Source organism: Dasypus novemcinctus, chromosome 1, assembly GCF_030445035.2.
Source record: "Dasypus novemcinctus isolate mDasNov1 chromosome 1, mDasNov1.1.hap2, whole genome shotgun sequence".
NCBI classification, from domain to species: Eukaryota; Metazoa; Chordata; class Mammalia; order Cingulata; family Dasypodidae; genus Dasypus; species Dasypus novemcinctus.
In genome coordinates this window covers 75682195-75707757 of record NC_080673.1, presented here as the reverse complement: position 1 = coordinate 75707757, position 25563 = coordinate 75682195, and the positions used below count along the sequence as shown (strand labels likewise).

Sequence of the window (25563 nt, the reverse complement as noted above, 5' to 3'; positions counted from 1 at the left end):
GATGAATGAAGATGAGAACACAACATACCAAAACCTATGGGACACTGCATTGGCAGTGCTGAGGGAAATTTATAGCATTCTGTGGTTACATTAAAAAAGAAGAAAGAGCTAAAGTTCAGGATCTAACTGTACACCTGGAGGGACTAGAAAAAGAACAGCAAACGAATCTCAAATGAAGCTAAAAGAAAGAAATAGTAACAATCAGAGCAGAAATAAGTGAAATCAAGGACAAAAACCAAAAGAATCAGTAAAACCAAAAATTAGTTCATTGAGAAGATCAACAAAATTGAGAAACCTCAGCTAAACTGACAATGAACAAAGGAGAGAAGACACAGATAAATATTGGAAATGAGAAGGGATCATTGCCACTAACTATGCAGAAATAAAGCAAGATCATAAGATAATACTATGAACAACTGTATGCCAAAAAAACAGACAATGTAAATGAAATGGACAAATCCCTAAGAACACAGGAACAACCTATACTCACCCTAGAAGAAATAGAAGACCTCAACAAACCAATCACAAGAGATTTGAAACAGCCATCAAAAACCTCCCCAAAATGAAGAGCCCAGGACCAAGATGGCCTCACAGTTGAATTTGCCCAGTCATTCAAACGTGATCCAATACCAATCTTGTTGAAGCTCTTCCAAAAAAATTGAGCAGGGAGAAACCTGCCACCCTAATTCTATGAAACCACCACCCTAATATCAAAACCAGAAAAGATAATATGATCAAAGAAAATTAGACTAATATCTAATAAATGTAGATGCAAAAATCTTCAACAAAATACTTGCAAACCAAATCCAAAAAGACCTTAAAAGAATCATACACCATCATCAAAAATTCCCTTTATAATAGTGACTAAAAGAATCGCGTATTTAAGAGTAAACTTAACCAAGGACATACAGGATCTGTATTCAGAAAACTGCAAAACATTGCTAAAAGAAACCAAAGAAGACTTAAATAAATGGAAGGACATTCTGTTTTCTTGGACTGGAAGACTAAATATCATTAAGATGTCAGTTCTACATAAACTGATTTACAGATTGAATGCAATCCAAATAAAAATCCCAAAAACCGTTTTTGCAGAAATGGAAAGATCAATTATCAAATTTATTTGGAAGGGTGAGGGTCCCTGAATAGTCAAACATGTCTTTAAAACGAAGAATGAAGTTTGAGGACTCTCACTTCCAGACTTAAAGCATATTACTTAGCTACAGTGGTAAAAAAACAACAACAAAAAAACCAGGATGGTACTGGCATAAAGACAGACAGATTGACCAATAGGATGGAATCAAGAACTCAGAAATAGATCCTCACATCTATGGTCAAGTGATTGTTGACAGGCCTGTGAAGCCCTTCCAGCTGGCTAGAATAGCCTGTTCAGCAAATGGTGCTGGGGAAACTGGATAGCCATATCTGAAAGAAAGAGAAACCCTATCTCACACTTACACAAAAATTAACTCAAAAAGAATCAAGGACTGCAATATAAAAGCAACAACCATAAAACTAGAACAAAATGTAAGAAAACATCTTCAGGGTCTTGTGATATGTGGTATATTCTTAAACCTTACACGTAAAATGACCAACAAAAGAAAACATAGATAAATGGAACCTCCTTAAACACTTCAACACTTTTGCACCTCAGAGGACTTTGTCATAAGGGTGAAAATGCAGCCAACTCATTGGGAGAAAATATTTAGCAATCACATATCTGATAAGGGTTTAATATCCATGATATATATAAAGAGATCATACAACTCAATAATAAAAAGACAAACTACATGATTTAAAAAATGAGCAAAAACTTTGAAAAGACATTTGTCCAAAGAAGAAATACAAATGATGAAAACCGTATGAAAAAATGTTCAACATCACTAGCAATTAGGGAAATGCAAATCTAAACTACAATGAGATATTTCGCATCTTTTAGACTGGCTACTATTAAAAAGTCAGAAACCTGTAAGTTTTGGAGAGGATGTGGAGAGATAGGAATGCTTATTCACATTGGGACTGTAGAATTGTACAGCCACTGTGGAGGACTTTTTGGTAGTTTTTAAGGAAGTTGAGTATAGACTTGTCATGTGACCTGGTAGTACCAGTTCTAGGTATATACCCAGAAGTACTGAGAGCAGTGTTATGAACAGACATCTGCAAACCAATGTTCACGGAATTTTTATTCACAATAGCCAAAAGAGGGAAACAACCCATCAACAGATGAATGGATAAACAAATTGTGGTATATACACATTTTGGAATATTGTGGAGCTATAAGAAGAAATGAAGTTGTGAAGCATATGACAACATGGATAAACCTGGAGGACATGTTGAGTGAAGCAGTCCAGACACAGTATGACAAATGCTGTCTGATTGCACTTTCATGACCTAATATGGTGTATGAACTCATGGTGTTAATAATTAGAATTTGGGCACCAGAAAAATGAAATGAGGGTAGAGAATGGGAAGCTGAGTGTTAACTTGTTCAGAATTGATAGGAAGGTTGTTTGTAAATCTTTGGAAATGAATAGAAATGGTGACAGCAAATCACAATGTTTGTAACTAGTAGAGATATTATGTATGACAGTGTTTGAAAGGGTAAGTATAAGCACATGTATATTACTAGAATGAAAGCTAAAAAATGGAACTTGGGATGTATGACTTAGTGAAACTTCATGAAATACGAATATGGATAATAGTGAATATATAAGACTGTTTCTGTAAAGTATAAATAAAAATAAACTAGAGAGATGGAAACAGCATGGCCACTATGTAAGGCAGTGAATACATAGAGAGACTGAGAGGTGATACTTTTTTTTTTTTTTGGTTGGTTTGACACTTTTTTTGTTGGAATAATGAAAATTTCTAATAATGATTAATGGGATGAGTGTACAACTATGTGATTATACCAAATCCCATTGAGTGTACACTTTGGATGTTATATGCTTTATTAATATGTATCAGTATAATTGATCTGCTAAAAAAAATAATGCTTTCACAGACACATGGCATATTTTTGTATTTCTAGCACTTGAGTAAAATGTGATTCTTAAGCTGTATTAACTTTTATTATATATTTCAAAAGCCGTACTAAAATCCTTATATAATCATATTTACTTTGGGGGTCGGCTTTGTATTATATTGAGAAAAGACACTGATGTTAACATGAAAGAGGAATTCACTTTACACATTTCCTTTGATAGATTCTGACACTGTCAAAACAGAACAGAAAAAAAAAAAAAAAAGACAGAACAGCAATACATTTCTTTACTTGGACTTAGCAAAACTGTTCAGGTTTATTAAAAATAAAATTATTTTCACATGTGTTCCGTAATGTTCCTCATTTATGTGTACATATGGTGCATTTCCTCTAATGTAGCAATGTCCTATTCTTCTTCCCCATATTAAGTTTTTTCACAAATATGAACTGTAATCAGATATGAATACTGCAGTCAGTTTTCTTAGCATCCTTCTATTAATATAAGTGATATGGGAAGAAAGTTCAGCTGCTTTGCAATTGTATAATTCATTTCAGCATTGTAAGAAATTATTGATCTCTGATGTAGCATGTCCTTTTAGCGCATAGATTTTGAGGATATTTCTAATACCTTTACATTATTTTATGAATCTTTAAGATATTATTCAGCATTTCCTTCATGATTATTTATTAAGAATTTTCATGACAAAGTTGAAAGACAAACTTGATTAGAATTGAACTGAATCCTTAGATGTTAATTATAAAAATGTGCACATTTTTAACATTGTGTGATTGCTTTCATTTAAATGCTTTCATTTATATTTTCACACTTGATCCTTATAACCCAGTGAGATACATAGGACAGGTGTGGTAAACTCTTTATACCTAGGAGAAAATAGCTATGCAGAGAGGTTCAGCAATTTAGGCAAGGTAGTGAAGCTATAGCATCTAAGGCAAGATTCATGCCAGGCCATGAAGTCTGCTGCTGTTTCTAGTATATTCTGCAACCAACCTTGTTGTTCATGATCATTTAATCATATTGGATTCTTTGTTAGTTTTATATGTTTATTTGCCTTAGGCAAATCGTTTGCAGAACTACATTTTCCTTTCATATATTTTAATTTAATAATGGCAATTTATAGGCTGTTCTGGCTCAGTTTACACATTTTGCTCTGGTCTTCTTATTTTTCCCACTCTGATATATTCCAAGCAGCATTTTTTTTTACTGGTAACTCCTTCCTCAACCCTTCTTGCTTAAAAGCCAAACTGGGACTTTCCCTGAATGGGTGAGTAACTTTGTCCTAATATTGGCTCACATTGAAGATTCTGATTGAAAATTTTGGGGGTTCTTCATTTTTTTTTCAAGTGAGAAAGGAAGGCAAATACTTCAGTGCTTTAAACTCAGGACATCCATTTACTTTTCAGAAATCTATTGTTCTCTCTAGTTTTCTTATAATATTACTGATTTAAAATAATGACTTTGAAAATAATATATATAATAGCCACTTCTTCCATGGTGACACTCATTGTCAAGTCTTTTTCATATGTGTTGTCATTTAATCCTCAGAACCATTCTATGAGGCTATAGTTTTCTATTTTTATGGAAGGGGTAACAGGTCAAGTTTCTTCAGAAGTGTTAAGAAACTTGTCCAGGTAAAATGATGATTCTGATTAATCTCTGATGTAGCATGACTGCCTTCTTTCAGTTCTTCCTTTGCCGTTTGGACAGTTGATATACTTGTGAAATATCTTTAATTTCTTACTGTACATTTAAATAGTGTAAATTGGTCCCACCTGTGTCTCATTTGATAATGGTATAGCTATTACGTGCTCAAAACTCATTGATCTCTGGAACTGTAAAACACTGGAGAAAACCATCTTCCAATCTCATTTAAAGACTAGAGATTATAGTAGGTATTACCATTTTGTGACTTTAAAAAATTTATATTTCTTGTCTAATTGTCAAATGAGATAGCAATAATTATATAAAATTACAATATGATTTTTGGGCTTTTGTTTAATAACAAGTCATTATTTCTTCTACCTCCTTATAGAGATTGTTTATGGAAGTTTTTCTTTCCACCTGATTATCAAGTTTTGAAAGTTTCTGAAATTGTACAGCCTGGGAGGCCAAGACAAATCCTTGCTTTTGAGCTGCGAATGAATATTATTGCAGATGCTACAATTGACTTGCTGTTTACCAAAAATCGGGTAATTATTGAAATAGTATAGTAGAAAAACTTAGTGTTTAAAACTTAACTTTATTTTCCAGGGTTTTTGTGTGTGTGTAACTAGTTCTATATTTAGATTTATTTCTGTGAGTTTCTTTTTCCCAATTAATTGTATGTATGTTACTTTATACTTTTATTAAATGCCATTTAATGGAAAGGAATTAATAACAGTAGGCTTTCATGCTATAATCTGGTTTATTTTATCCTTTAAAGCAGGCCAAATAGTCCTAATGTATTTTGGCATAAATTTGAACTTTTTACCTTAGAAACTTTTAATGCATGCATATTTAATACCATCATAGTTGTATGTTATGAAATAGTAAATATTTCAGTGTTTGATAATAACTGAAAAGTAGAGAGGGTGGGAGTATAATTACAATGAGTATTTTATATGAATTAATATTTTTCTTTTGATAGGAAACAAATGCTATACATGTAAATGTAGGAGCTGGCTCATATTTAGAAATTAATATTCCAATGACAGTAGAGGAAAATGGTAAGCTGCAATTATTTTTCTGTTTTAAATTATTAGTATGGAAATAATATATAAATAATCCAATTAAAGTCACTTTGGACTAACATTTATGGGGTTTTAGTTTTCAATTTTAAACTATATTTTGAGGTACCTGTAATTATTAGGGTAAACATTACATAATTCAATTATTTGATCACCTAGAGACAATGGGCACAATTTTTACTCAAGTTAAGTCTTATAATTCTATGCTTTCATTATATTCTATACATCTCTTTTGTAGGAATGAGAGTAATTTTCTTAATATATGTTTTGCCTGTTCAGCTGTTGCTCTGTGAGAGAAGGTGCTGTGTCTTTCTTTTTACTAGTGTATCTCCAGTGCTGTTCCCAGTGCCTGGCACATTGAATGACTAGGCTTTGTTTTAGGTTGTACTGTTAATAGATTTTGTCAGAGAATAAATTAGGTGCTTTGGAAAACATAACTTTAAGAAAGCAGAACATTTCTTATTTAAAATATTAACTAATGCCTTGATAGCTGTAGTTCCATCTGAACTAAGATAATCTAAGTTCATTATGCATTTGAAACTTGGGCACTGATAAAACTTAATCAATAATATGATTAAAAGTTTTTGTTAAATTTATCAACTTATTATATAGCCTTCTTCATTTTGCCTTCTCCCATTCTCTAACATTTGTAATTGAGAGCAGTTAAGATGGAATTCTGCCTTAGTTATCACTTTTTTGAGAACAAAGAGAGTAGGAACTTACCTATACTTTTAAATCACTAACCAGCAATGTTATAATTGCAAGTATACTTAAAGTAATTTTTTTATAATTATTAGCTTTCCACTTGGCTCTGTCACTTTTCTTTGGTACTTATAAAAGAAGAAAACAGACAGAGAGATTGACTGAGTTTATTTGTTTGCATAAGGTGGTAGCAGTGAGATGTACCTGCTTAGATAATCAAGTATTAAAAAGTGACTGGCAAAAACATAGTTTATATTTTCCCTTTGAGTTTGGGGTTATTTTAGTGAAGAAATAAAGTTCATCCTAGCTAGTTTTAAAAGAAAAATCATACTAAAATTTAAGGAGATGCTTGGGAACTGGGTGATTTAAAGGATACTGTAGAAATTAGCAACATTTAGAGAAGTGTTAATTATGGATATATGACAGAGGGATAAAAAGACAGTCCAGTTTGCACAAAACTGAAAATGCTTCATTTAAAGGAGTTCTTCCATTGTTTAAAAAATAACCCTTTTGATATAGATAGGTAACAGGGTCTCCTGAAAGCTTAGGTTATCAATTTCTCAAATATACCTGTAATGAATTAATTGCAAGTGCCACAGTACACTAGTTATGGAACCCTTAAGTGACTTAAGGGTCTAAGGAAAGCCCAGTATGGTTCTTGGGTATAAAGGTTAGGTGGCTTTTAAGATGATTGTCTGAAAATTAAAAAAATGTACCTAGGTCTTAGGTAAAAATAAAATATAATTCCAAACAAAGAAAGTTAAAATTTTCTAGAGATCCAGTTGTTTGAAAGAAAATGCTTGGAGCAGGATGCATGTTGAACTAGCAGTATAATAATGAACATAGAGTTAGTGTTCATAGGAAGACGCCCCATCAGTGAAGGAGGTGTAATGCCCTAAACTTTTCTGCTTTTGTATAGAGTAAGATAATAGTATTTAGAAACTGTCATTATGTAACAAGTAAGTGTTCTTTAGAAACGATCATTACATAAGGAGTAGTTGAAAGTGTTGAAAATATGTACCCTTGAGGAAGTGGATGAAGAGAGGGCCTGAGAACTATCTTTAAATATTTGAATGCTATCATAAAGAATAGACTTTATTCTTTAATAAGTCTAGTTTTCCACCGGAAAGCCAATCAGGACCAATGTGGAGATGGAACTTTTACCTTCAGAACTGTTAAAAATGAGACTTGATTCCCTATTAGTTAGCAACTTCTCTGTATACTGGGGTGTATTTAATTAGTTATTGATCACCATTTTTTAGGGATTTAATTTTTGGTAGTGGTGGGAGTTGGTTCTACTTCAGAGATTTTTAGTTGTATGTATATTTGTAGGTTCTTAATTTTTATGTTTCCATTTGTAAGGTTACACCCCTGCAATTAAAGGACAACTCTTACATGTTGATGCCACTACCAGCATGCAATACCGGACCCTTTTAGAAGCAGAAATGTTAGCAGTAAGTCTGGAACTTAAGACAATATACATACATGCACAAAATACAGATTTGGTTTTAATTTTTTAATGTCATATTTAAATAATCAGGAAGTCATTGGTCCATCTTCTTCAAGAACCACCAGGTACTGCTGGCTCTTTGGGAGGAGTGAATTCCTAGCGCTATGGACTCCTTTTTTTTTTTTTTTTTTTTTTTTAAATTCTTAATTTTTTTTTTATTGACTTTGTAATAATATTACATTAAAAAAAAAATATATATATATATGAGGTCCCATTCAACCCCACCACCCCCACCCCACCTCTCCCCCCCCCCCCCCATCAACACTCATTCCCATCATCATGACACATCCATTGCATTTGGTAAGTACATCTTTGGGCACCTCTGCACCTCATGGTCAATGGTCCACATCATGGCCCATACTCTCCCCCATTCCATCCAGTGGGCCCTGTGAGGATTTACAATGTCCGGTGATTGCCCCTGAAGCACCATCCAGGGCAGCTGCTATGGACTCCTTTTGGCAACTCTGTGTTGCTCTGCCTCTAGTATGGGGGAAGGGAATAAAAAGCATTGGTATGTGGTTTTTTTGGCCTATAAAAATGTGTAAAGTTGTTAGAATGTTATTTTTAAGCCTTATTATATGGCTGGACTAAATCTTTCCTGACTCGTAAGTAAGATAGTTTTTTATCATTTGTTTTCTAGCCCAATTTGATTATTTTCTTAGGGCTTAAAAAATAATTCACTGTGCTTTTAACATGATGAATAAGGTAAAAGGAAAAAAATTATTGATATGCTGGATGCTTAAATGAGAAATAGAAACAATATGAAATGTCCATGATTAAAATTGCAGATAGGGGACTCATTAATCAGGCAGATTATTGTTTTGTTTTTTTTTTTAGTCAAGGACAACAATAACAATAACAAAAGCCACTCTGTAGAATGGTTGATATTCAGAGAAGATTCTTTCATATAAGAGTGTACCACAATACTTAATCATTTGTTGCAAATATCACATGATATGCATGTAAATTAAGAGGAAACTTTTCTAATTACCAAGAATATATTAAACCCCATATTTATTAAACTGCCATGTTCAGCAGTGTAATGAATTCTTGAGCTATTACTGATAAATAGTGCTGTACAACAATGATATTCCTGGGAAGGCAGCTTTTGCTTTTGCAGAAATGCCAAGCTTTTTCAGGTAGATATGCCAACAAAGTACTGTGTTAGATCTGTAACTACCGTGCTGTCAATTGGGAGCCGTTGGAAGCACTGGTAGCCAGACTTCTGTGTGACAGTATAGATTGCACCTCACCTTCTTTCACACTCAGCCTCTCACTTAACAGATGAGGCTTAAGAAGGAATTAGGGCCTTTGGCTACTACCCCATTACTTAGCTGGAGTGCATGGTCAAAATTGTAGTCTGATTTGTTGTTCTCATGTTTTCACCACATCATAGCTTATTACTTTAAGGAGCTACATGTAAGTTTGGATACTGACCTTTAGCCACAGCAAGATTAAAATACTTGAGGGGCCTTATGTTTAGCTCAATAGGAAAAGAAATTTTAATTAACTCATTGGTATGTGTGACTTCTTTTCTAATACGGTTCACACACTGTCACCTTTTAAGCTCTAACATTTTTACTTAACATTTGGTTTGCAGTTCCACATCAATGCCAGCTACCCCAGAATATGGAACATGCCACAGACATGGCAGTGTGAACTAGAGGTTTATAAGGCTACCTACCACTTCATCTTTGCACAGAAGAACTTCTTTACAGGTAATTTTCTCATAAATGTAAATATAATGCAATTTGTCACAATGATTGTTTATATTTAATAAGTTTTGCTTTTAATTTGACGTTGGGATTTGATGACATCATTCATACTTCCTTACTTGAATACTTTTTTTGTACTGAGAATATCAAAAAAAATTTTAAATAAAGTCATTTTTTGCTCCATTCTAACCCAAACAAGGAAAATGTGAACCAAAAGTTGTACTTAGAAGGAAATGAAAGAACTCATCTTAGGCTGATGCTTTGTACCAGTCTCTAGTGTGGGATACGATGGGGAATGTGAACCAATTTCTCTTTCTCTTTCTTTGTGAATTAGGCATCAGCGTAGCTTCATTATTTTGTTTTAATTCATAAATAGTATACTCAAATAGCAAAAACTTGTTACTTTTGCGTTTGCAGTCCCTACTTAACACTACATTCCATTAGCATGGATAATTGAATTGGTGCTATCACTAGTTGGAAAAATATCTTTTATTTTATGTTGGTCAAATTACTTCATTGTTTAACCTTCAAATTCCTTGTCTATGAAATAGGAATAACAATTTCTACACTAATTTTGCTGTTGCTAGAGTTATGGCTTTTTATAATGCAATTACTATAATGTATTCAATCATAAGTCTTTTACATGTTTTTGCTAGTTTGACTGGAACCCTTATTTGGGGTACTATATTGAATGTTTCTGCTTTCTTGGGGTTGGTGTACAATTCTTCCCCAAGGCTTGAGTCAGTATCCCAGGGGTAGAAATTAATGTTTGTCAGTTGAAATGTTGAATTATTTGAGTGAGCACTCTCAGTTCTAAATAACTATCAGACTTATGAAAAACTAATAGCTGAGAGTCAAATCTTTAAATCCTCTAATAATGCTTCGAGATCAGTATTATTATTATTATATTGTAGATGAAGAAAGTAAGTTACAGAGAGATCAATTTGTCTAGGGTCACAACATTTTTCTTGTTTTATTTATTAAATAAATATTTACTGAGAACCTGCTGTTTTCCATGCTCTGTTCTAGACTCTGAGAATATAATGGTGAATGATACGTGGTCTCCTTTTATATGTATATAAAATATATATATATAAAGAGCTTGTACATATTGAAACAGAAAAAAAATTAAGATAACAAAGGATAAGAAGACTAGGGTTATGAACACGATTTTAAATAGCCACACCTAAAGCATACAACAAATCAACAGTCAACAAAGGTGTTTGACTATAAATTCTAAGAAGGTTGAGTCTATGTATCATTCACCATTATATTCTCAGAGTCTAGAACAGAGCATGGAAAACAGCAGGCTCTTAGTAAATATTTGTTTTAATAAATAAAGCAACAAGAAAAATGTGCAGTGGTTCTTATAATTGAGAACTGCAGTTCCATTGATACCATTTTATAGTTATCAACTATCATGTCAAAAAAAGAGATAAAAGGCAGAAAGAGGGTGCAGTGAAATAGGTAGAGAAGCATGCATTTCTGGGGGGTTTATAAATGGATTCACTTCTCTTAGAAAGCAATTTTGTAATTTATAATAGCCTTAAAAAATTCCAAAACATTGACCCAGTGATTTCACTTCTAGTATCTATGCTGACAAAGTAATCCTAAATATGTAAAATATCTTCCAGAAAAATATACACGCTAGCCTTATATATAACACAAAAATTTGGAGTCTAAATATCTAACTGTAGGAAATGATTAAGTGACTTCTAGTGAATTATTACACAAAAGTTGTGTAAATATGTAGGAAATAACATGGAAGAATACCTGAGTTTAATGAAAACAGCAACATATAAGAAGCATGCATTTGGATAGTGTAAAAATATATAGATATAAAAAAAGAATGAAATGTATCCACTGTGTTTGATATTTAGGTAATGAACTATCAGATGATATTCTTTCCTGTTTTCTTTATGCAGTTGGTATATGAAATATATAACATTTTTCTTGTTTGGAACTGTGATTGTAAACATATTTTTGTTGTCAAATCATTTATCTGCTTCTTAATCACCTTTTAAATATTTCAGTATAAAAGTTAGAAAAATTTATTTTTACCTGATATTAGAATCTTTGTGTTTGTCTTTTGAATTTCATTTTACTTTCTGTTCTTCATCTCAATAATTTTAGATTTAATTCAAGATTGGTCTAGTGATAGTGCTCCGGACATTTTTTCATTTGTTCCATATACATGGAATTTTAAAATAATGTTTCATCAGTTTGAAATGATTTGGGCTGCTAACCAACACAATTGGATTGACTGTTCCACTAAACAACAAGAAAATGGTAAGAAATGTTAAAAAAAACTAGGTTAAGTATTTTGCTCATTAAGACAAATGCCAACAACGAAAGTTAGTATTGGTTTAGTAGTTTTAATGATTCTAGATTTGACTTTTCCCCCGTAATCTCCTGAGAGTCTCAGAGGACTGTTTTCAGAGTTTGTATTGGACTAAGCATATTGTCTTAAATTCAGTTTTGTTTATGTGTGCATTTAGGACAATTTTTAATGAAAATTGTATTGAAGTTAAAAGTATTTTTTATTTTGTTTTATAGTTTATCTGGCAGCCTGTGGGGAAACACTAAATATTGATTTCTCTTTGCCTTTTACGGACTTTGTTCCAGCGACATGTAATACCAAGTTCTCTTTAAGGGTACGTATAATTGTATACATTATTTATATCACAAGGTTTATTAGTAAGTTTAATTTTCCAAACCTTATCTTTATTTTCCTCTGCCCATCCCACTGCTACTCTAAGGTATTTTAGTTTTCCTTCATTGTATATTGATTTTAACATCAGAGTTGCTGCTGTTTCCTTTTTGTAAATTTATTGCCCTTAAGAAGTGTGACAATTGGAAGAAATTGCCTGAGTGAATTATTTTATTAGAGCTCATTTCTAACCTCTGTCGGCTAATCTATAATTTCTCTTAAAACTAGTGGCTATTTCTAGCTCTAATGTTCACTAGGTCTATGAACTAGATTTTATTTTCGCCTATTTCCTATTTATAACCATAAATTCAGAGAATAACCATGAGCAACTTTCTACCTTTTATCTGAAAGCCAGCTCATAGGAACTTCCAAGCTCAAAATTTTTTAGAACATATAATTTTAGGTCTTGGGCAAGTAATAGTTATAGTACTAATGGTTATTATGGTGGTAACAAGAATAACAATATTAAGAGCAGCTAAAACTTATTAAACAGTTTCCATTGCTAGATACTGTACCAAGTGCTTGGGGTAGTTGTTATTATCTGCATTTACAGATTATGAAATTGGGGAATAGAGTTTATGTAACTTGTCATGCAGCTAATGAGTGGCCCTGTTTGAACTCAGGCAGTATAGCTTAGGTATCCATTCTTTTGACCACTGTACTCTACTACCTGTTAAGAAATCAGACAAGCACTCGTTACGCAAAACTCAGCATATAATGAATTACCTTCCCCCCAGCATGGGACATGACTCCCAGGAATGAGCCTTCCTGGCTCTGCGAGTTTACAACATCACTGGCTGTTGATGCAACTAGAAAGAGACCTTGAATAAAAGGGGGAAATGGTAAAGAAAAATAAGTTTATATGGCTAAGAGACTTCAGAATGAGCCAGGATATAATCAGAAGGGTGGTGCTTATGCACATCTCAGCAGGATCTCGTAGATAGCCAAAGTAGATCCTACCCCAAGTAGGGGCTCCTGAGGGCTATGGAGACACCAGGTCCTCCCGTCATGGCAGATGGTTCTGGCATTTGTGCCTTGTTAGTGGGCCCTACTTTGGAATTTGTGCTCCTGAGTGTGATGGAGTTGGACTCAGATGTGACTTCTTTACATATGCCTCTTTTGTCCCTTTTAATGAACCTGTGGTTGGCACTGGGGTAGATGTGTGTATGTCCAGGAGACTTGAATCTCTGGGCTGTGCCTGTGCCAGCTTGGCCCTGAACCTCAGCAGAGTTGCAACACCTACTCTGCAGTTCATTGGACTAACCTAGGACAGTTAACAAGGAGGTGAGGATGGACAATCACCACACCAAGGAACTGAAAGAGTCTACAGCTACAAGCAGGAGAGTCCCATCCATCAGCCATCTGGGATCGAAGCCTCCTCTCAATTAAGAGGTGGAGTGGGCATCACCATCCTAGAGTCCCTAGGATTGGGGCATAAAATATGTACTAGAGTAGACTTATTGGTATTCTACTATAGACTTACTATGATTCTAGCAATGGAAGAAATTAAATCATTGATGTGGAGACATTGGCCACTGGAGTGGCTGAAGGCAGGGAGAGGAAAAAGAGGTGTAATATGGGGGCATTTTCGGAACTTGGAGTTGTTCTGAATGACATTGCAGGGAGAGATGCAAGACATTATATATCCTACCATAACCTACTAAATGGACTGGGAGAGAGTCTAAACTACAATGTAAACTATAATCCGTGCTTTGTAGCAGTGCTCCAAAATGTGTTCATCACTTACAATGAACGTACCACACTAATGTTGATGTGGGAAAAATTGGGGTTGTGGAGAGTGGGGCATATGGGAATCCCCTATATTTTTTTAATGTAATATTTTGTGTCAACCATTTATTTTTAAAAATAAATAAGTTAAAAAAATAACAGGCATTAAGATGAACAAAGATTAGAGGACGTAGAAGAAAGTAAGTGAAATCAAATGGAGATCTTTAGAAACATCAATTCACAATTATTAAAAGCCAATTTAAGAAACAAGATTTGCTAGAATCAAAGAGACACTAATACTTTTTCAATTAAAAAAAATTTTCTGTCTAAAGTTATGTTACATGATTTTTTTTTAAGTGGATGATGTGACACAATCCATGGATACCTGTAGAAGACAAGTTGTTTTTATCATTTTCATTGCTATATGGAAAATATCCTGTTTCTTTCCTAGCTTTTTTCCCCCTTTATTTTCAGTCAGAATTTAGTTTCAGTTAATGTAAAATCTCGTTACAGTTATTTACCTGACCATTCAGTGTAAAATCTGCCCTTTGAAAATTTACTTTCTTAATTTACTTTCAAAATTGCTATAGTTATATATGGCTATACATAATTTATGTACCAATTTTATTAATTTTGATAATTATAAATTGTTTTCTAGGGAGAAGATGTTGATCTTCATTTGTTTCTACCAGATTGCCATCCTAGTAAATATTCATTATTTATGCTGGTAAAGGATTGCCACCCAAATAAAATAACTCATGATACTGGTGTTCCTGCTGAGTGTCAAAGTGGCCAGAAAACAGTTAAACCAAAATGGCGCAATATTACTCAAGAAAAGTAAGTGCATGAAATTAGTGACTTAAGCTTTTTATGTTTATTTGTGGAGAAATCATTATTATTATTTTTAATATTATATTTTTAAAGAACAATAATAAAATTTGATTAGTGTCTGTATACAATTAAGGGAATAAGTACTTAACTAGGAATTTTCTTTTTACTCCTCAAAGGGCTGGTTGGGTAGAATGTTGGACTGTCCCAAGTGTCATTCTTACAATTGATTATACATGGCATCCAATCTATCCACAAAAAGCAGATGAACAACTAAAACAATCATGTAAGTGTTATTTTATACAATTGAACCTTAAAATAGCTGGTGTTAGGATTGATTATCATCAGAGATACAAAGAAAGAAATTAACAAAATTTTGAAACTACATTTATTCTTCTGATATATTTGTATACATTTATAATCCTTTGAAGATTTTGATATAATTATAGCTAATTTTTATTGAGCATTTACTGTGTATCAACTACTGGGCCAGGAAGTTTCCAAACTTGCGTTATCTCATACTTATTTTAGAGTTAAGGAAATACTTAGAGAAGGTAAGTATTTCTCGAGTTTCATCATTTAGAAGTAGCAAAGCTGGAACATGAAACAAGGTCTTTGTGAATCTAAATCTTTATCTGTCTATATAAAGGGCTTGATTTTGTGAAAAGTTATTTTCTTTAATGCATATCTTATGGTTCCCTGAAGATAATTTGCACTATTACCTGGGTCCAGAAAGGACTGTATTTAGTTTTCAAAAGTTTTCATTATTGTTGATAAGCATGGTGGCCTGTTAATGTCACATTGTATTTGAATAACTGTTTGTGTGAAAACAACTTTGTAGTTTAATGTCCAAGGCCTGTAACTCAAATTTATGTTACAGGTACTCAATGAAAATATTTGTTGTTTATATAAACAGGAACTTTTCGTTGATTTGGGCTATCTGATTAATGTATTCCTTTACCTATTTCAATTAAGTCTATTCTTATTTGCTTTCATAATTATTGGTCTTTTAAGTCTGCTTTATTTATATACTAGATATTTTATCAAAGGTAGTTGCTTTCATATTCATAGTATATAATTTCTTAGTGAATATTTCATTGACTTACTCCTATAAGGTACTTTTCCCCCTCTCCCATGCATAACTTTTTTTTCTTAATTTTTTTCCAGTATCAGAAATGGAGGAAACAATGCTATCTGTATTAAGACCATCCCAGAAAATGTCAGACAGAGTTATTTCTTCTCCTTCTACTTCTTCACGCCCACCTATTGATCCCTCAGAACTTGCACCTGATAAACTTCATGTAGAAATGGAACTTTCCCCAGATTCTCAGATAACTCTCTATGGACCTCTATTAAATGCCTTTCTATGTATAAAGGTATGATTTAAAATAGAAGTGATATATTTTTGAACATAGGCAAAGCCTTTAACATCTAATTGAAAATTGAGGCCATTTAAAAAAAGCCAGTTGTGTGAATTAGATTTTGTGAAGATATTATATGTATTGATGGGGTGTGGGGTGATAGACTCCATTAAAAAATTACAGATAGCATACTTGTCAGTACAGCATTTTATTGAGCTTTTGGTATGTTCCAGGAATGGTTCTAGATACAGAGATGATATTGCGTCTATTCTCAAAGAGTTTACAGGCTAGAGGGAGAGACAAATAACATGGTCAAATTTTAATACAGCATAATTAATTACAGCAGTGGAAGTAAAAGAGAACCTTGTTATCTGAGGACATTAGGTACCAAGAAAAGTCTTTCTCAGATGAATCCTTTAAAAACAGCTTTTTCTTGGTCAATAAAGAGCAAAATATTTGTTTTGAGCTTTATTTTTAAAAATGAAGCAAATTATTTAAAATAAAAATTTCTAGAGTAAAGTAAATTTAGGTTATGAATAGATACCAATTCTTAGAACAAAGACAAAATCAGTGTTGATTCATTTTGGTATAATTTTTTCACTGAAATTGTATGATTGCACAGTGTAACAGCACTTGAAATTGATTTCTATACCATAATTATGAAGAGTGTTTACTTTTGGAAAAATATTTGACGTCTTTGTCAGTTTTTTAGAGATTACTCTTATTCCTTTGATATTCAAACCATACTTTTAAAGTCTCCAGCAGGTCATCATTTTTCTTGATGTACTCTTCTTTATTGCCAACTGCTCTAACTCTTCTAGACCCTAATTAATCACTGATAGCTTTACCTGTGATTTGAGCCTTTTCCATCATACTTTGGCCAGCTTCATCAAGGTTTGCATTTTTTCAAGATTTTACAGATTCACTGTGCTTTTGATTTCCATGGGTCCTGTTGGATATTTACCCCATCTTTTTTTTTTTTTGAATAATTTTTCAGTTGCTCTGAATAATTCTTTTATTTATTTATTTATTTTATTTATTTATTTTTATTTATTCCTCTCCCCTTCCCCCTCTGCCCCAGTTGTCTGTTCTCTGTGTCCATTTGCTGTGTGTTCTTCTGTGTCCACTTGTATCCTTGTCAGTGGCACCCGGAATCTATGTCTCTTTTTTGTTGTTGTTGCATCATCTTGCTGCGTCACCTCTCCGTGTGTGCGGCGCCACTCCTGTGCAGGCTGGAGTTTCTTTTGCACTGGGCGGCTCTCCTTACAGGGTGCATTCCTTGCGCTTGGGGCTCCCTTACTACACGTGGCATGGCACTCCTTGCACGCATCAGCACTGTGCATGGGCCAGCTCCACAGGGGTCAAGGAGGCCCTGGGTTTGAACCGTGAACCTCCCATGTGATAGGCGGATGCGCTATCCTTTGAGCCAAGTCCTCTTCCCCACTACATCTTATAATAAGAGCCCGATTATCAAAACATTAGCATCATAAATTGTAAGAATTATTTGAGGGATGTTTGTGTGGTCCTAATTTTATACTTTTTTGCTTTCTTTTACAATTTCACAACGGCACAGATTTGCTATTGAAAACTTAGCTTACAAGGAATCCTGTAATATACAGTGATAGAAGTAATTAATTCTGGAAAGGATGAAGAATGATTAGAGTTGGTCAGGACAAAGGTTTGTTATTATGAAGACTATCTGAACTGGATTCACATTTTCCCAGTTTTCAAAACCAGTGATTTTTTTCTAAGGTTGTTTGCAGTTGATTTTAAAGATAGTTTAATTTTCATGCCACCTAAAACAAAATGCAAATGGAAATCTTGTGTTTGTAAATATTTTTGTATATTCATTAATCTTAAAATCCCTTTAACGTTTTTCCTAATATGTTACCACAAGTCTTATACTTTGGTCAACACTTTGATATTTATTATTATTATTTTTTCAAAAATCCTTAATTAACCCCTCTAGATGCAATTCATATATTAAAGGGGGAAAAACAAAAGAAAGCTTGAATCAAGCACCCAATATTAAGACATTTAAAATTAGACGGTTTTTTTTAAAGTACCTATACTTTTTATTTAAAGAATTTTTTTGGCAGTGACTGTGACAGCCTTTTAATAAGATAACATACTCATTTAACATAGCCTTTATTTTTGTGTTTCAAAACAGAATTTCTAGAAACAAAGCAAAATACTTAACAAGGGCTTTTTATGACAAAAGTCATAAAAATCAGTTTCGAAGAACCAAAACCAGACAGCTGCTAAAAAGCACTTAACTTGGTTAAAAAAAAATATATATATATATATATATATGTAGCAAAAAGGACTAAAATAAGTTTTAAAAGGTTCTGTATAATACTACATTCCACCATTAAAAAAGAGTTAATATATACAGTGAAATATTAAGTGTAGAGAAGTGGCTGAAATTTTGTGTACTCAATAGTAAATTTTGTACGAAAGTTTATTAAACTTGTGAGTGGCTCCCAAGCTGCACTAGGTCTACATGCTTAATATTCATATCAAACAAATTACAGTTTTAAGTGATTGAGCATGACAGACTTTGAACAAACTGCATTTTCCAATCAGTCATTATTTCTGCTGAGGATATGCTGTGGACCACAAATGTCAATCTCAATCCTAAATTATAGTAGAAAAGAAATGCAACAAAAATTTAGAAAGATAACTAACATGCATTTAGGAGTTTATTTTACGGTGGCACTTTTTTTTTTCTTCTCATAGCCCACTTTCTTTTTTCCCCTTCTTGCTTGATTTTTAGCATTTTTGTTTGAATTTTTTTTTTAATTAAAAGGAAACTTTCCAGAATAGGAGCTGCTGGTTTTGTATACTCTTCTAGCTATCTCTGTTGGAAATAACTTTAGTGCAACCTTTTTACTATCCCCTTCTACACTGGCTGTCAAGATCCCTGACCAATGTTTGTGTTCATCCATCACATACGAAGACTATTTCCAGGTTGACCTAAAGTATTTGGTTAAAGGACCTGTTCTTTAAAAGTACATTTAGTTGATGATATTCAATACATAAAAATGTAAAAACACTAAGCCTTTGATAGCTCCTTAAAATCATAGTCATTGCTTATTTTTAAAAATTAGCAAATATCCTTTACTATGCTGCACATTCAGTGTTCCTTAAAGAATTTGAAATGAGTTTATTTCAAATTCAAAAGTGGAGATTGGTTTAGTAGCAAATTGAATATTAGACCCAAGAGAATCTTTTTTTTTTAAATCCTGTTAAACTATAGGAATCCTTTTTTAACATAAAAATTATTCTTGAAACTGTAATAGACTACAGGGGAATTTGTTAAAAATAAGAGACTTGAAGTCTAGGATTATTAAAAATAAACTAAAAATATATAAATTATATCTAATAATTTGTTGGTAACTATTAGTATGCTGATAACTATTAAACACATGCAATGCATATTGGTTCCTTAGATCAATTGTGTGGCGCAAAGGTGGGGAAGAGATGACCATGTGCAGATAAAAATTACCGAAGAAACTTTTCCACTTCACACATAAGTCTGGACTCATTTCTCACTGCACATCTACTGAACCAGTCTCTAGGGCTGGGATGGCATTTTTATTTGAAAAGGTTTCCTAAGTGATCTAAGAAAGAATTATGGCTCTGAATACCTTGAGATTTTTAATGATGATTGAAATCAATGAGACATTTCTTTTTTAGTTTTTAAAATTTAATGTTGGAATTTAGAATGTAACCTAATGTTTATTTACTTGTATATTAGTATTTGAATTTGTCCATGCTTCAGGGTTGTATTCTAAGGATAATTATCAAGGTTTCAAGCAAGTTTCAGTTGGCAGATGACAATAGAAAATAGAGGGAAAAGCACCAGTTCTATTAATCAATAGATTTGGGATTTAACCTTATTCCCACCACAGATTTACTCTATGACCTTAAGTCTGACCTATACTTGAACATCTTTTGCCTACAAAATATATTAATGTCCATAACCTAGGCAGAAAATTAGTTTGTCAATAATCGAAATGAAAAATTTACCAAAACACTGTCTTGGGCTGTAATATTTAACAGATATAGTTAACAGTGTTAACAGGAATATTTTAATAACTTTTTCTTACTCCTGATAGATAAAATGGACAAGATTTAAATTCAGCATCAATGGAAAGAACTAATTTCAATTAAAGCTAAATTTAAACTTAAAACATCCAAAAGAAATCAGAATACTAATAGTTAAAACACTCCAACATCAAACTGAAATGAACTATGTGAAAGGAAGTTTTTTTTAACTATTGTTAACACATACTTTTATCTCAGTAACCAAAACTGGACATTCTTATTAAAGCTGTTAAAACATTCCTGTTAATTATTGCACTGAAAAATATGAATTGGCGTATTTAGCTAATTGAATTTAGCCAAATTGATTTTCGGTGGAGTGATGTGCTTGCCCAAAAGTATGTCCCTGTGTGCTTCTATGAAGCACAGATCCAAAAAACCAGAGCTCTTCATAGTTCCCTCTAGGATCAAGATATTATGAGTTTTTTCTGGAATTGGGTAGTGCTGTCATGAAGCTTTACTTTTAACTTTAGTAACGTATTTTGTTGTTTTCTACAGAATAGTTTTTTACTATGGAGCTAAGTAAATATAGATATGGATATAGATATGTAGTTTATTTTAATGCTCTTTATTAAGTGCAATAGGCTAAGGGGGTACTTAGTTTAGAAGTTTAGGGCTCTTAGGTGAAAATATATTGTTAAATATCTCTTTTTATAGCAGTTTGCTTTTTCTTATTATAGGAAAATTATTTTGGAGAAGATGACATGTATATGGATTTTGAAGAGATTATTTCAAGTCCTGTTCTGTCATTGTCAACATCATCCAGCTCTGGGTGGACTGCTGTTGGAATGGAAAGTGACAAAAAGGAAAATGAAAGTTCAGCCAAGTCAATTCATCCACTTACTTTGCGTCCTTGGGTTATTACTGTGCTTGTTAATTTGTACAAAGTTCATGGGCGTCTTCCTGTTGTAAGTGTTTATGTATCAAAATCGTCCAGAGCATATTATGAAATATGTGTTTAGGCAATTAAATATCAGCGTGCATGCACACACTTAGGAAAAAAACTTCTAAATTTATCATTTTACTTTTATAAAGGCTAACATTATTTTCTTCATGAAATTACTTGATCATTGATAATTTTACTTTGTTTTTCTGCTTTCACTTTAGCTCCTCATTTGCCGTTCTGTGTAACATTAGAATATTTTTTCATGACTTAGAATTGCTGGGTGTATAGTTAATCTGGTGGATATTCTAGGATATTACATTTATTAACCTTTATGTGCAGACCCTAGACCAGACTGGGGCCTAATAGTGGACCTATCCCAAAATCCAATTCCAGAATTAACCCTAGAAATGAATTATTTCAGGAGTCTAGATGCAACACAGCATCCTGGTTCACTCAAAGGTTGCCTCTTAGACCTATTGGAGCCGACCTGGAATGATATTATATTGCCCAAAGGATCTAGGGGCTTTGGAGCCAGGCTAGATAGGGGGGGGGGGGGGCAGCTCTAGAACATTGTGCTATACACTGACTGTCATGTACTCGTTGCTTAACACATTTAATGTCCTTATTGAGGAACAAAGTAGTTATTTTTGTCAGTCCTTATTGGGGTACAGAATTGTTACTTTTATCAGTAAATTTTATTTTGATTTTTAAAAATCAAACTCTTAATTATGATGAATGTAATTTTTATTTTTCTATACTTCCTTGGTTTCTGTGTATCTTGATTATGGTATTTTGTTTGACTTTTAGCATGGAACAGCTGATGGTCCTGAATGCCCTACAGCTTTCTTGGAAAGACTATGTTTTGAAATGAAAAAGGGATTTAGGGAGACCATGTTGCAACTTGTCCTTTCACCTCTAAATGTGTTTGTCAGTGATAACTATCAGGTAATTTGAAAGTGAGTTATGGTAGAGACAGAGTTTTCTTCTTAATATTTATGGAGTCAAAACAATGTGTTAGCCTTTATGAGTGAAATATATAACTCTGTAGAGATTCATAATTTAATTATATTAAGTTTTATGAGTCTTTATGTATCTATATATGGGAGATACAGACCTAGACACACAGATATTGTGGACGTAATAATAAACTATATTTCAAGAATCTCACTTTTTTTCTTTTTGTTATTCCCTATTTATGTGATCCAAAACAATTATATCCTAACATCTTTTGGTTTTAGAAATGGAAAGAAGTACTTTATAACTTTTTATAAATATGTAACTATGTATGAAAGAAAATCTAATTGTATAAAATGTTGGTAGTTTCTGTTGAGGCCTGGGAGGAAGCAGGATATGTTTAAGGAACCAAGAAAATATGTTGTGACTGAAACTGAGAGTGAACAGGGGTATGGCTAGAGATGTGGCTAAAGAAATTAACAGGAGCCAGAGAACATAAGGACTTTGGATCTACATGCAACTCTTAAGGGCATTGTTGTTTGTTTGTTTTTAACTTACCGGGACCAGGGAATAAACCCAGGACCTCATTTGTGAGAAGCTGGCACTCAACTATGGAGCTACATTGGTGCGCTCAAGTTGGTTTTTTTTCATTTATTTGTTTATTGGTTGTTTTGTTTTTTTAGGAGGTACTGGAGATCGAACCCAGGACCTCATTTTTGGGAAGCAGGCACTCAACCACTTGAGCTAAATCTGATCCCAAGGACATTAGATTTTACATAGAGAAATGACATGATCTGATTACCTCTTAAAAGATCTCTGTGGACATTTGTAAAATATGGAGTAGAGAGATGTAAAAGTGAATGCTGAGAGCCACTTAGAAGGTTATTGGAAAAGTCCTGGCAAGAGGGTATTCCTGGGACCAGAATGAAAGCAATGGAGATGAAAGAAGTCAGTGCATTTGATAGAGATTGGAGGTAGCTTCAACAGAACTTGATGACTGATGATAGAGCATTTCCAAACTTACGTGACTTGGTATTCCTAATAATGTTCTGAAGAACTAGTATTACATGGAACACCCTATTTTAGGACATATCTACTATCTCTCTGAATATGCCGTAGCAATTTTCTCTTTGAAATATGTACTGTTTTTATAATTATTTTCTGTTACGATAAAACTTCTTTTCCCTTGGATGTTTAGTAGTGCTCAAAATATATATGAATGATGAATGTTGGCTTTTTTTTTTTTACCCCAATTCTTCATTTTATGGTCTTCTTGGTCTTCATTTTTCTGTGTTATTTTCTTTTTAATATCCTACCCCTCGTGGCTCTCTCATCTGTGTCCTTATTGTTTTTGCTCATTTGGGCATTGTATTTTTTTTCTTTTCTGTTCCTTGTCTGTTTTTAATTTAGGCGGCACTAGAAACTGAACCTGGGACCTCCCTTCTGGGAGGCAGGTGCTTAACTGCTTAAGCCACATCTGCTCCCTGGTCGTTTGTTTTTGCTCATTGTCTTGCTTGGTGATGTTGCTTGTTTTTGCTCATTGTTTTTTTTTTATTGTCTACTTGTTGTTTTTGCTCGATGTCTGCTCATTGTTTGTTTGTCTTCTTTAGGAGGCACCAGAAACTGAACCCAGGACCTCCCATGTGGGAGGTGGGTGCTCAACTGCTTGAGCCACATCTACTCCCACTTTTTATTTTTTTAAAATTTATTTTCAATTTTTTTTTACATTTTAATATTTTAATCTCACGATTCCTAAACTTCCGGCAGTAAGGTTGGCCTTTTTCATTCCCTGTCATTCAGTGTTAATTTCTTTTTATTTGTAGATTCAATTCCAGTTGGAGAAAAACTTAACTTTTTTAGGCCTTGGCTATGTTGCTTCTTTATAGTTGGACTTACAGATGTTGTCACAAAAGAAGCTTAACCAGACTTCTTTTATGGGTCCAAGATGTTAGGAGCTTATGTTTTCCAGATAGCATGGTTTTACTGTTAATCTCTGAGGAGAGAGAGAAGCAACTAGAAATTACAGTGTTATTTTCTTGTACTTCTTACAGTTTCAATATTATTGTTTTCAGCAGCGACCCCCTGTGGATGAAGTACTCAGGGAAGGTCACATCAGTTTGTCAGGTCTGCAGCTGAGAGCACACGCTATGTTCTCAGCAGAAGGTCTTCCTTTGGGAAGTGATTCCTTAGAATATGCATGGCTAATTGATGTGCAGGCTGGAAGTCTTACAGCTAAGGTCACAGCACCACAGGTATGATTCTCATACTATTATTACTTACTTTCTTTTTCCTTTCCTCACCCACATCCTCAAGAGTGACTTATGTGCCTGTTATAAATGTACATTGCGTTTACGATGCAGGGATTCTTATGGACCAAAAGGGGTTTCAGGGGGTCCATGAGCTCGAATTGAAAATTCAAAAAAACATTCTTGTGGGTACATATTGGTACAGGTATGATATATTTATTAAATAATAAACAGTATAGTGTGGACTTACTAAGGGGTCCATGGTTTTCACCTGACTGGCAAAGGGGTCCATGAAACAAAAAGGGTTAAGAACCCTGCACTAATGGCTTTTGGATGCCAGATAACACTTTTCTTTTTGAATAGAAGCCATTCTTACCAATCAGAAGTTTGTTAGCAATGGAATAGTAAGAAACAAGTTTCATTTTTCTGAGCTACCTATGATTGACAGATGTAATGATAACAGTTCTACATAATACTTGAAAGAAAGAAAATCAAGACTTTATTAGTGGAAAATGCAGGATAAGAACTCCTACAAATCAAGAGAACAGAGTACTCAAATTACATTATTTGACTCTCCACTGTTGGAACGATTTTCTTTTTTCTAGTACATGGAATAATTTTTCAAGAACTGTGCTTTTTTTTTTTTTTGTATTTCTTAGTAGGACTTAAAAGTAGCCCTTCTTTACTCATCAGGCTCCAGAGCAAGGTAACATCATTTGTACTTGCTAGTAGTGACTTTGTTACTGGTTTAAAAAAAGAAGAGTTAATTTACCAGAGATGCTAGGTGTGACTCTGTTGGAAAAATTCTTCCTTTTAACTTTTCACCTTTTAACTTTAGAAGACTAAGAAGCCTTAAGGATTAGTTGATTCTAAAAGTGGACCATTGAAATTTATTTGAATAGCCATATTACTGTAACATTTAACCTGTTGAGTAATATGTTTATGATAATATGAATGTTTATTAAAAAAATGGTATGTGGTAGAAATGTGTATACTCAATTTTGATAAAATGTTACAGATCGAATATGAAACAAAGTAGAGGTAGGTAGTAGCAACAAGAAGGTAAATAAAGACTCTAGAGAACCTTGTAT

The 25563-nt window shown here is 33.3% G+C and overlaps 1 protein-coding gene across 5 annotated transcripts in view; it reads left to right on the top strand.

Moving 5' to 3' along the window:
* BLTP1 (bridge-like lipid transfer protein family member 1) overlaps window positions 1-25563 on the top strand; it is a 244407-nt gene that overhangs the window by 53226 nt on the left and 165618 nt on the right. For all 5 annotated transcript variants that reach the window (XM_058293107.2, XM_058293097.2, XM_058293100.2 and 2 more), the window contains 12 exons: window positions 5032-5188; window positions 5626-5704; window positions 7790-7881; window positions 9538-9655; window positions 11786-11941; window positions 12209-12306; window positions 14749-14927; window positions 15098-15204; window positions 16086-16294; window positions 21067-21294; window positions 22080-22217; window positions 24299-24478. In XM_058293107.2, coding sequence (XP_058149090.1) covers window positions 5032-5188; window positions 5626-5704; window positions 7790-7881; window positions 9538-9655; window positions 11786-11941; window positions 12209-12306; window positions 14749-14927; window positions 15098-15204; window positions 16086-16294; window positions 21067-21294; window positions 22080-22217; window positions 24299-24478 — 1741 coding nt within the window. The remainder of the gene's footprint in view (window positions 1-5031; window positions 5189-5625; window positions 5705-7789; window positions 7882-9537; window positions 9656-11785; window positions 11942-12208; window positions 12307-14748; window positions 14928-15097; window positions 15205-16085; window positions 16295-21066; window positions 21295-22079; window positions 22218-24298; window positions 24479-25563) is intronic.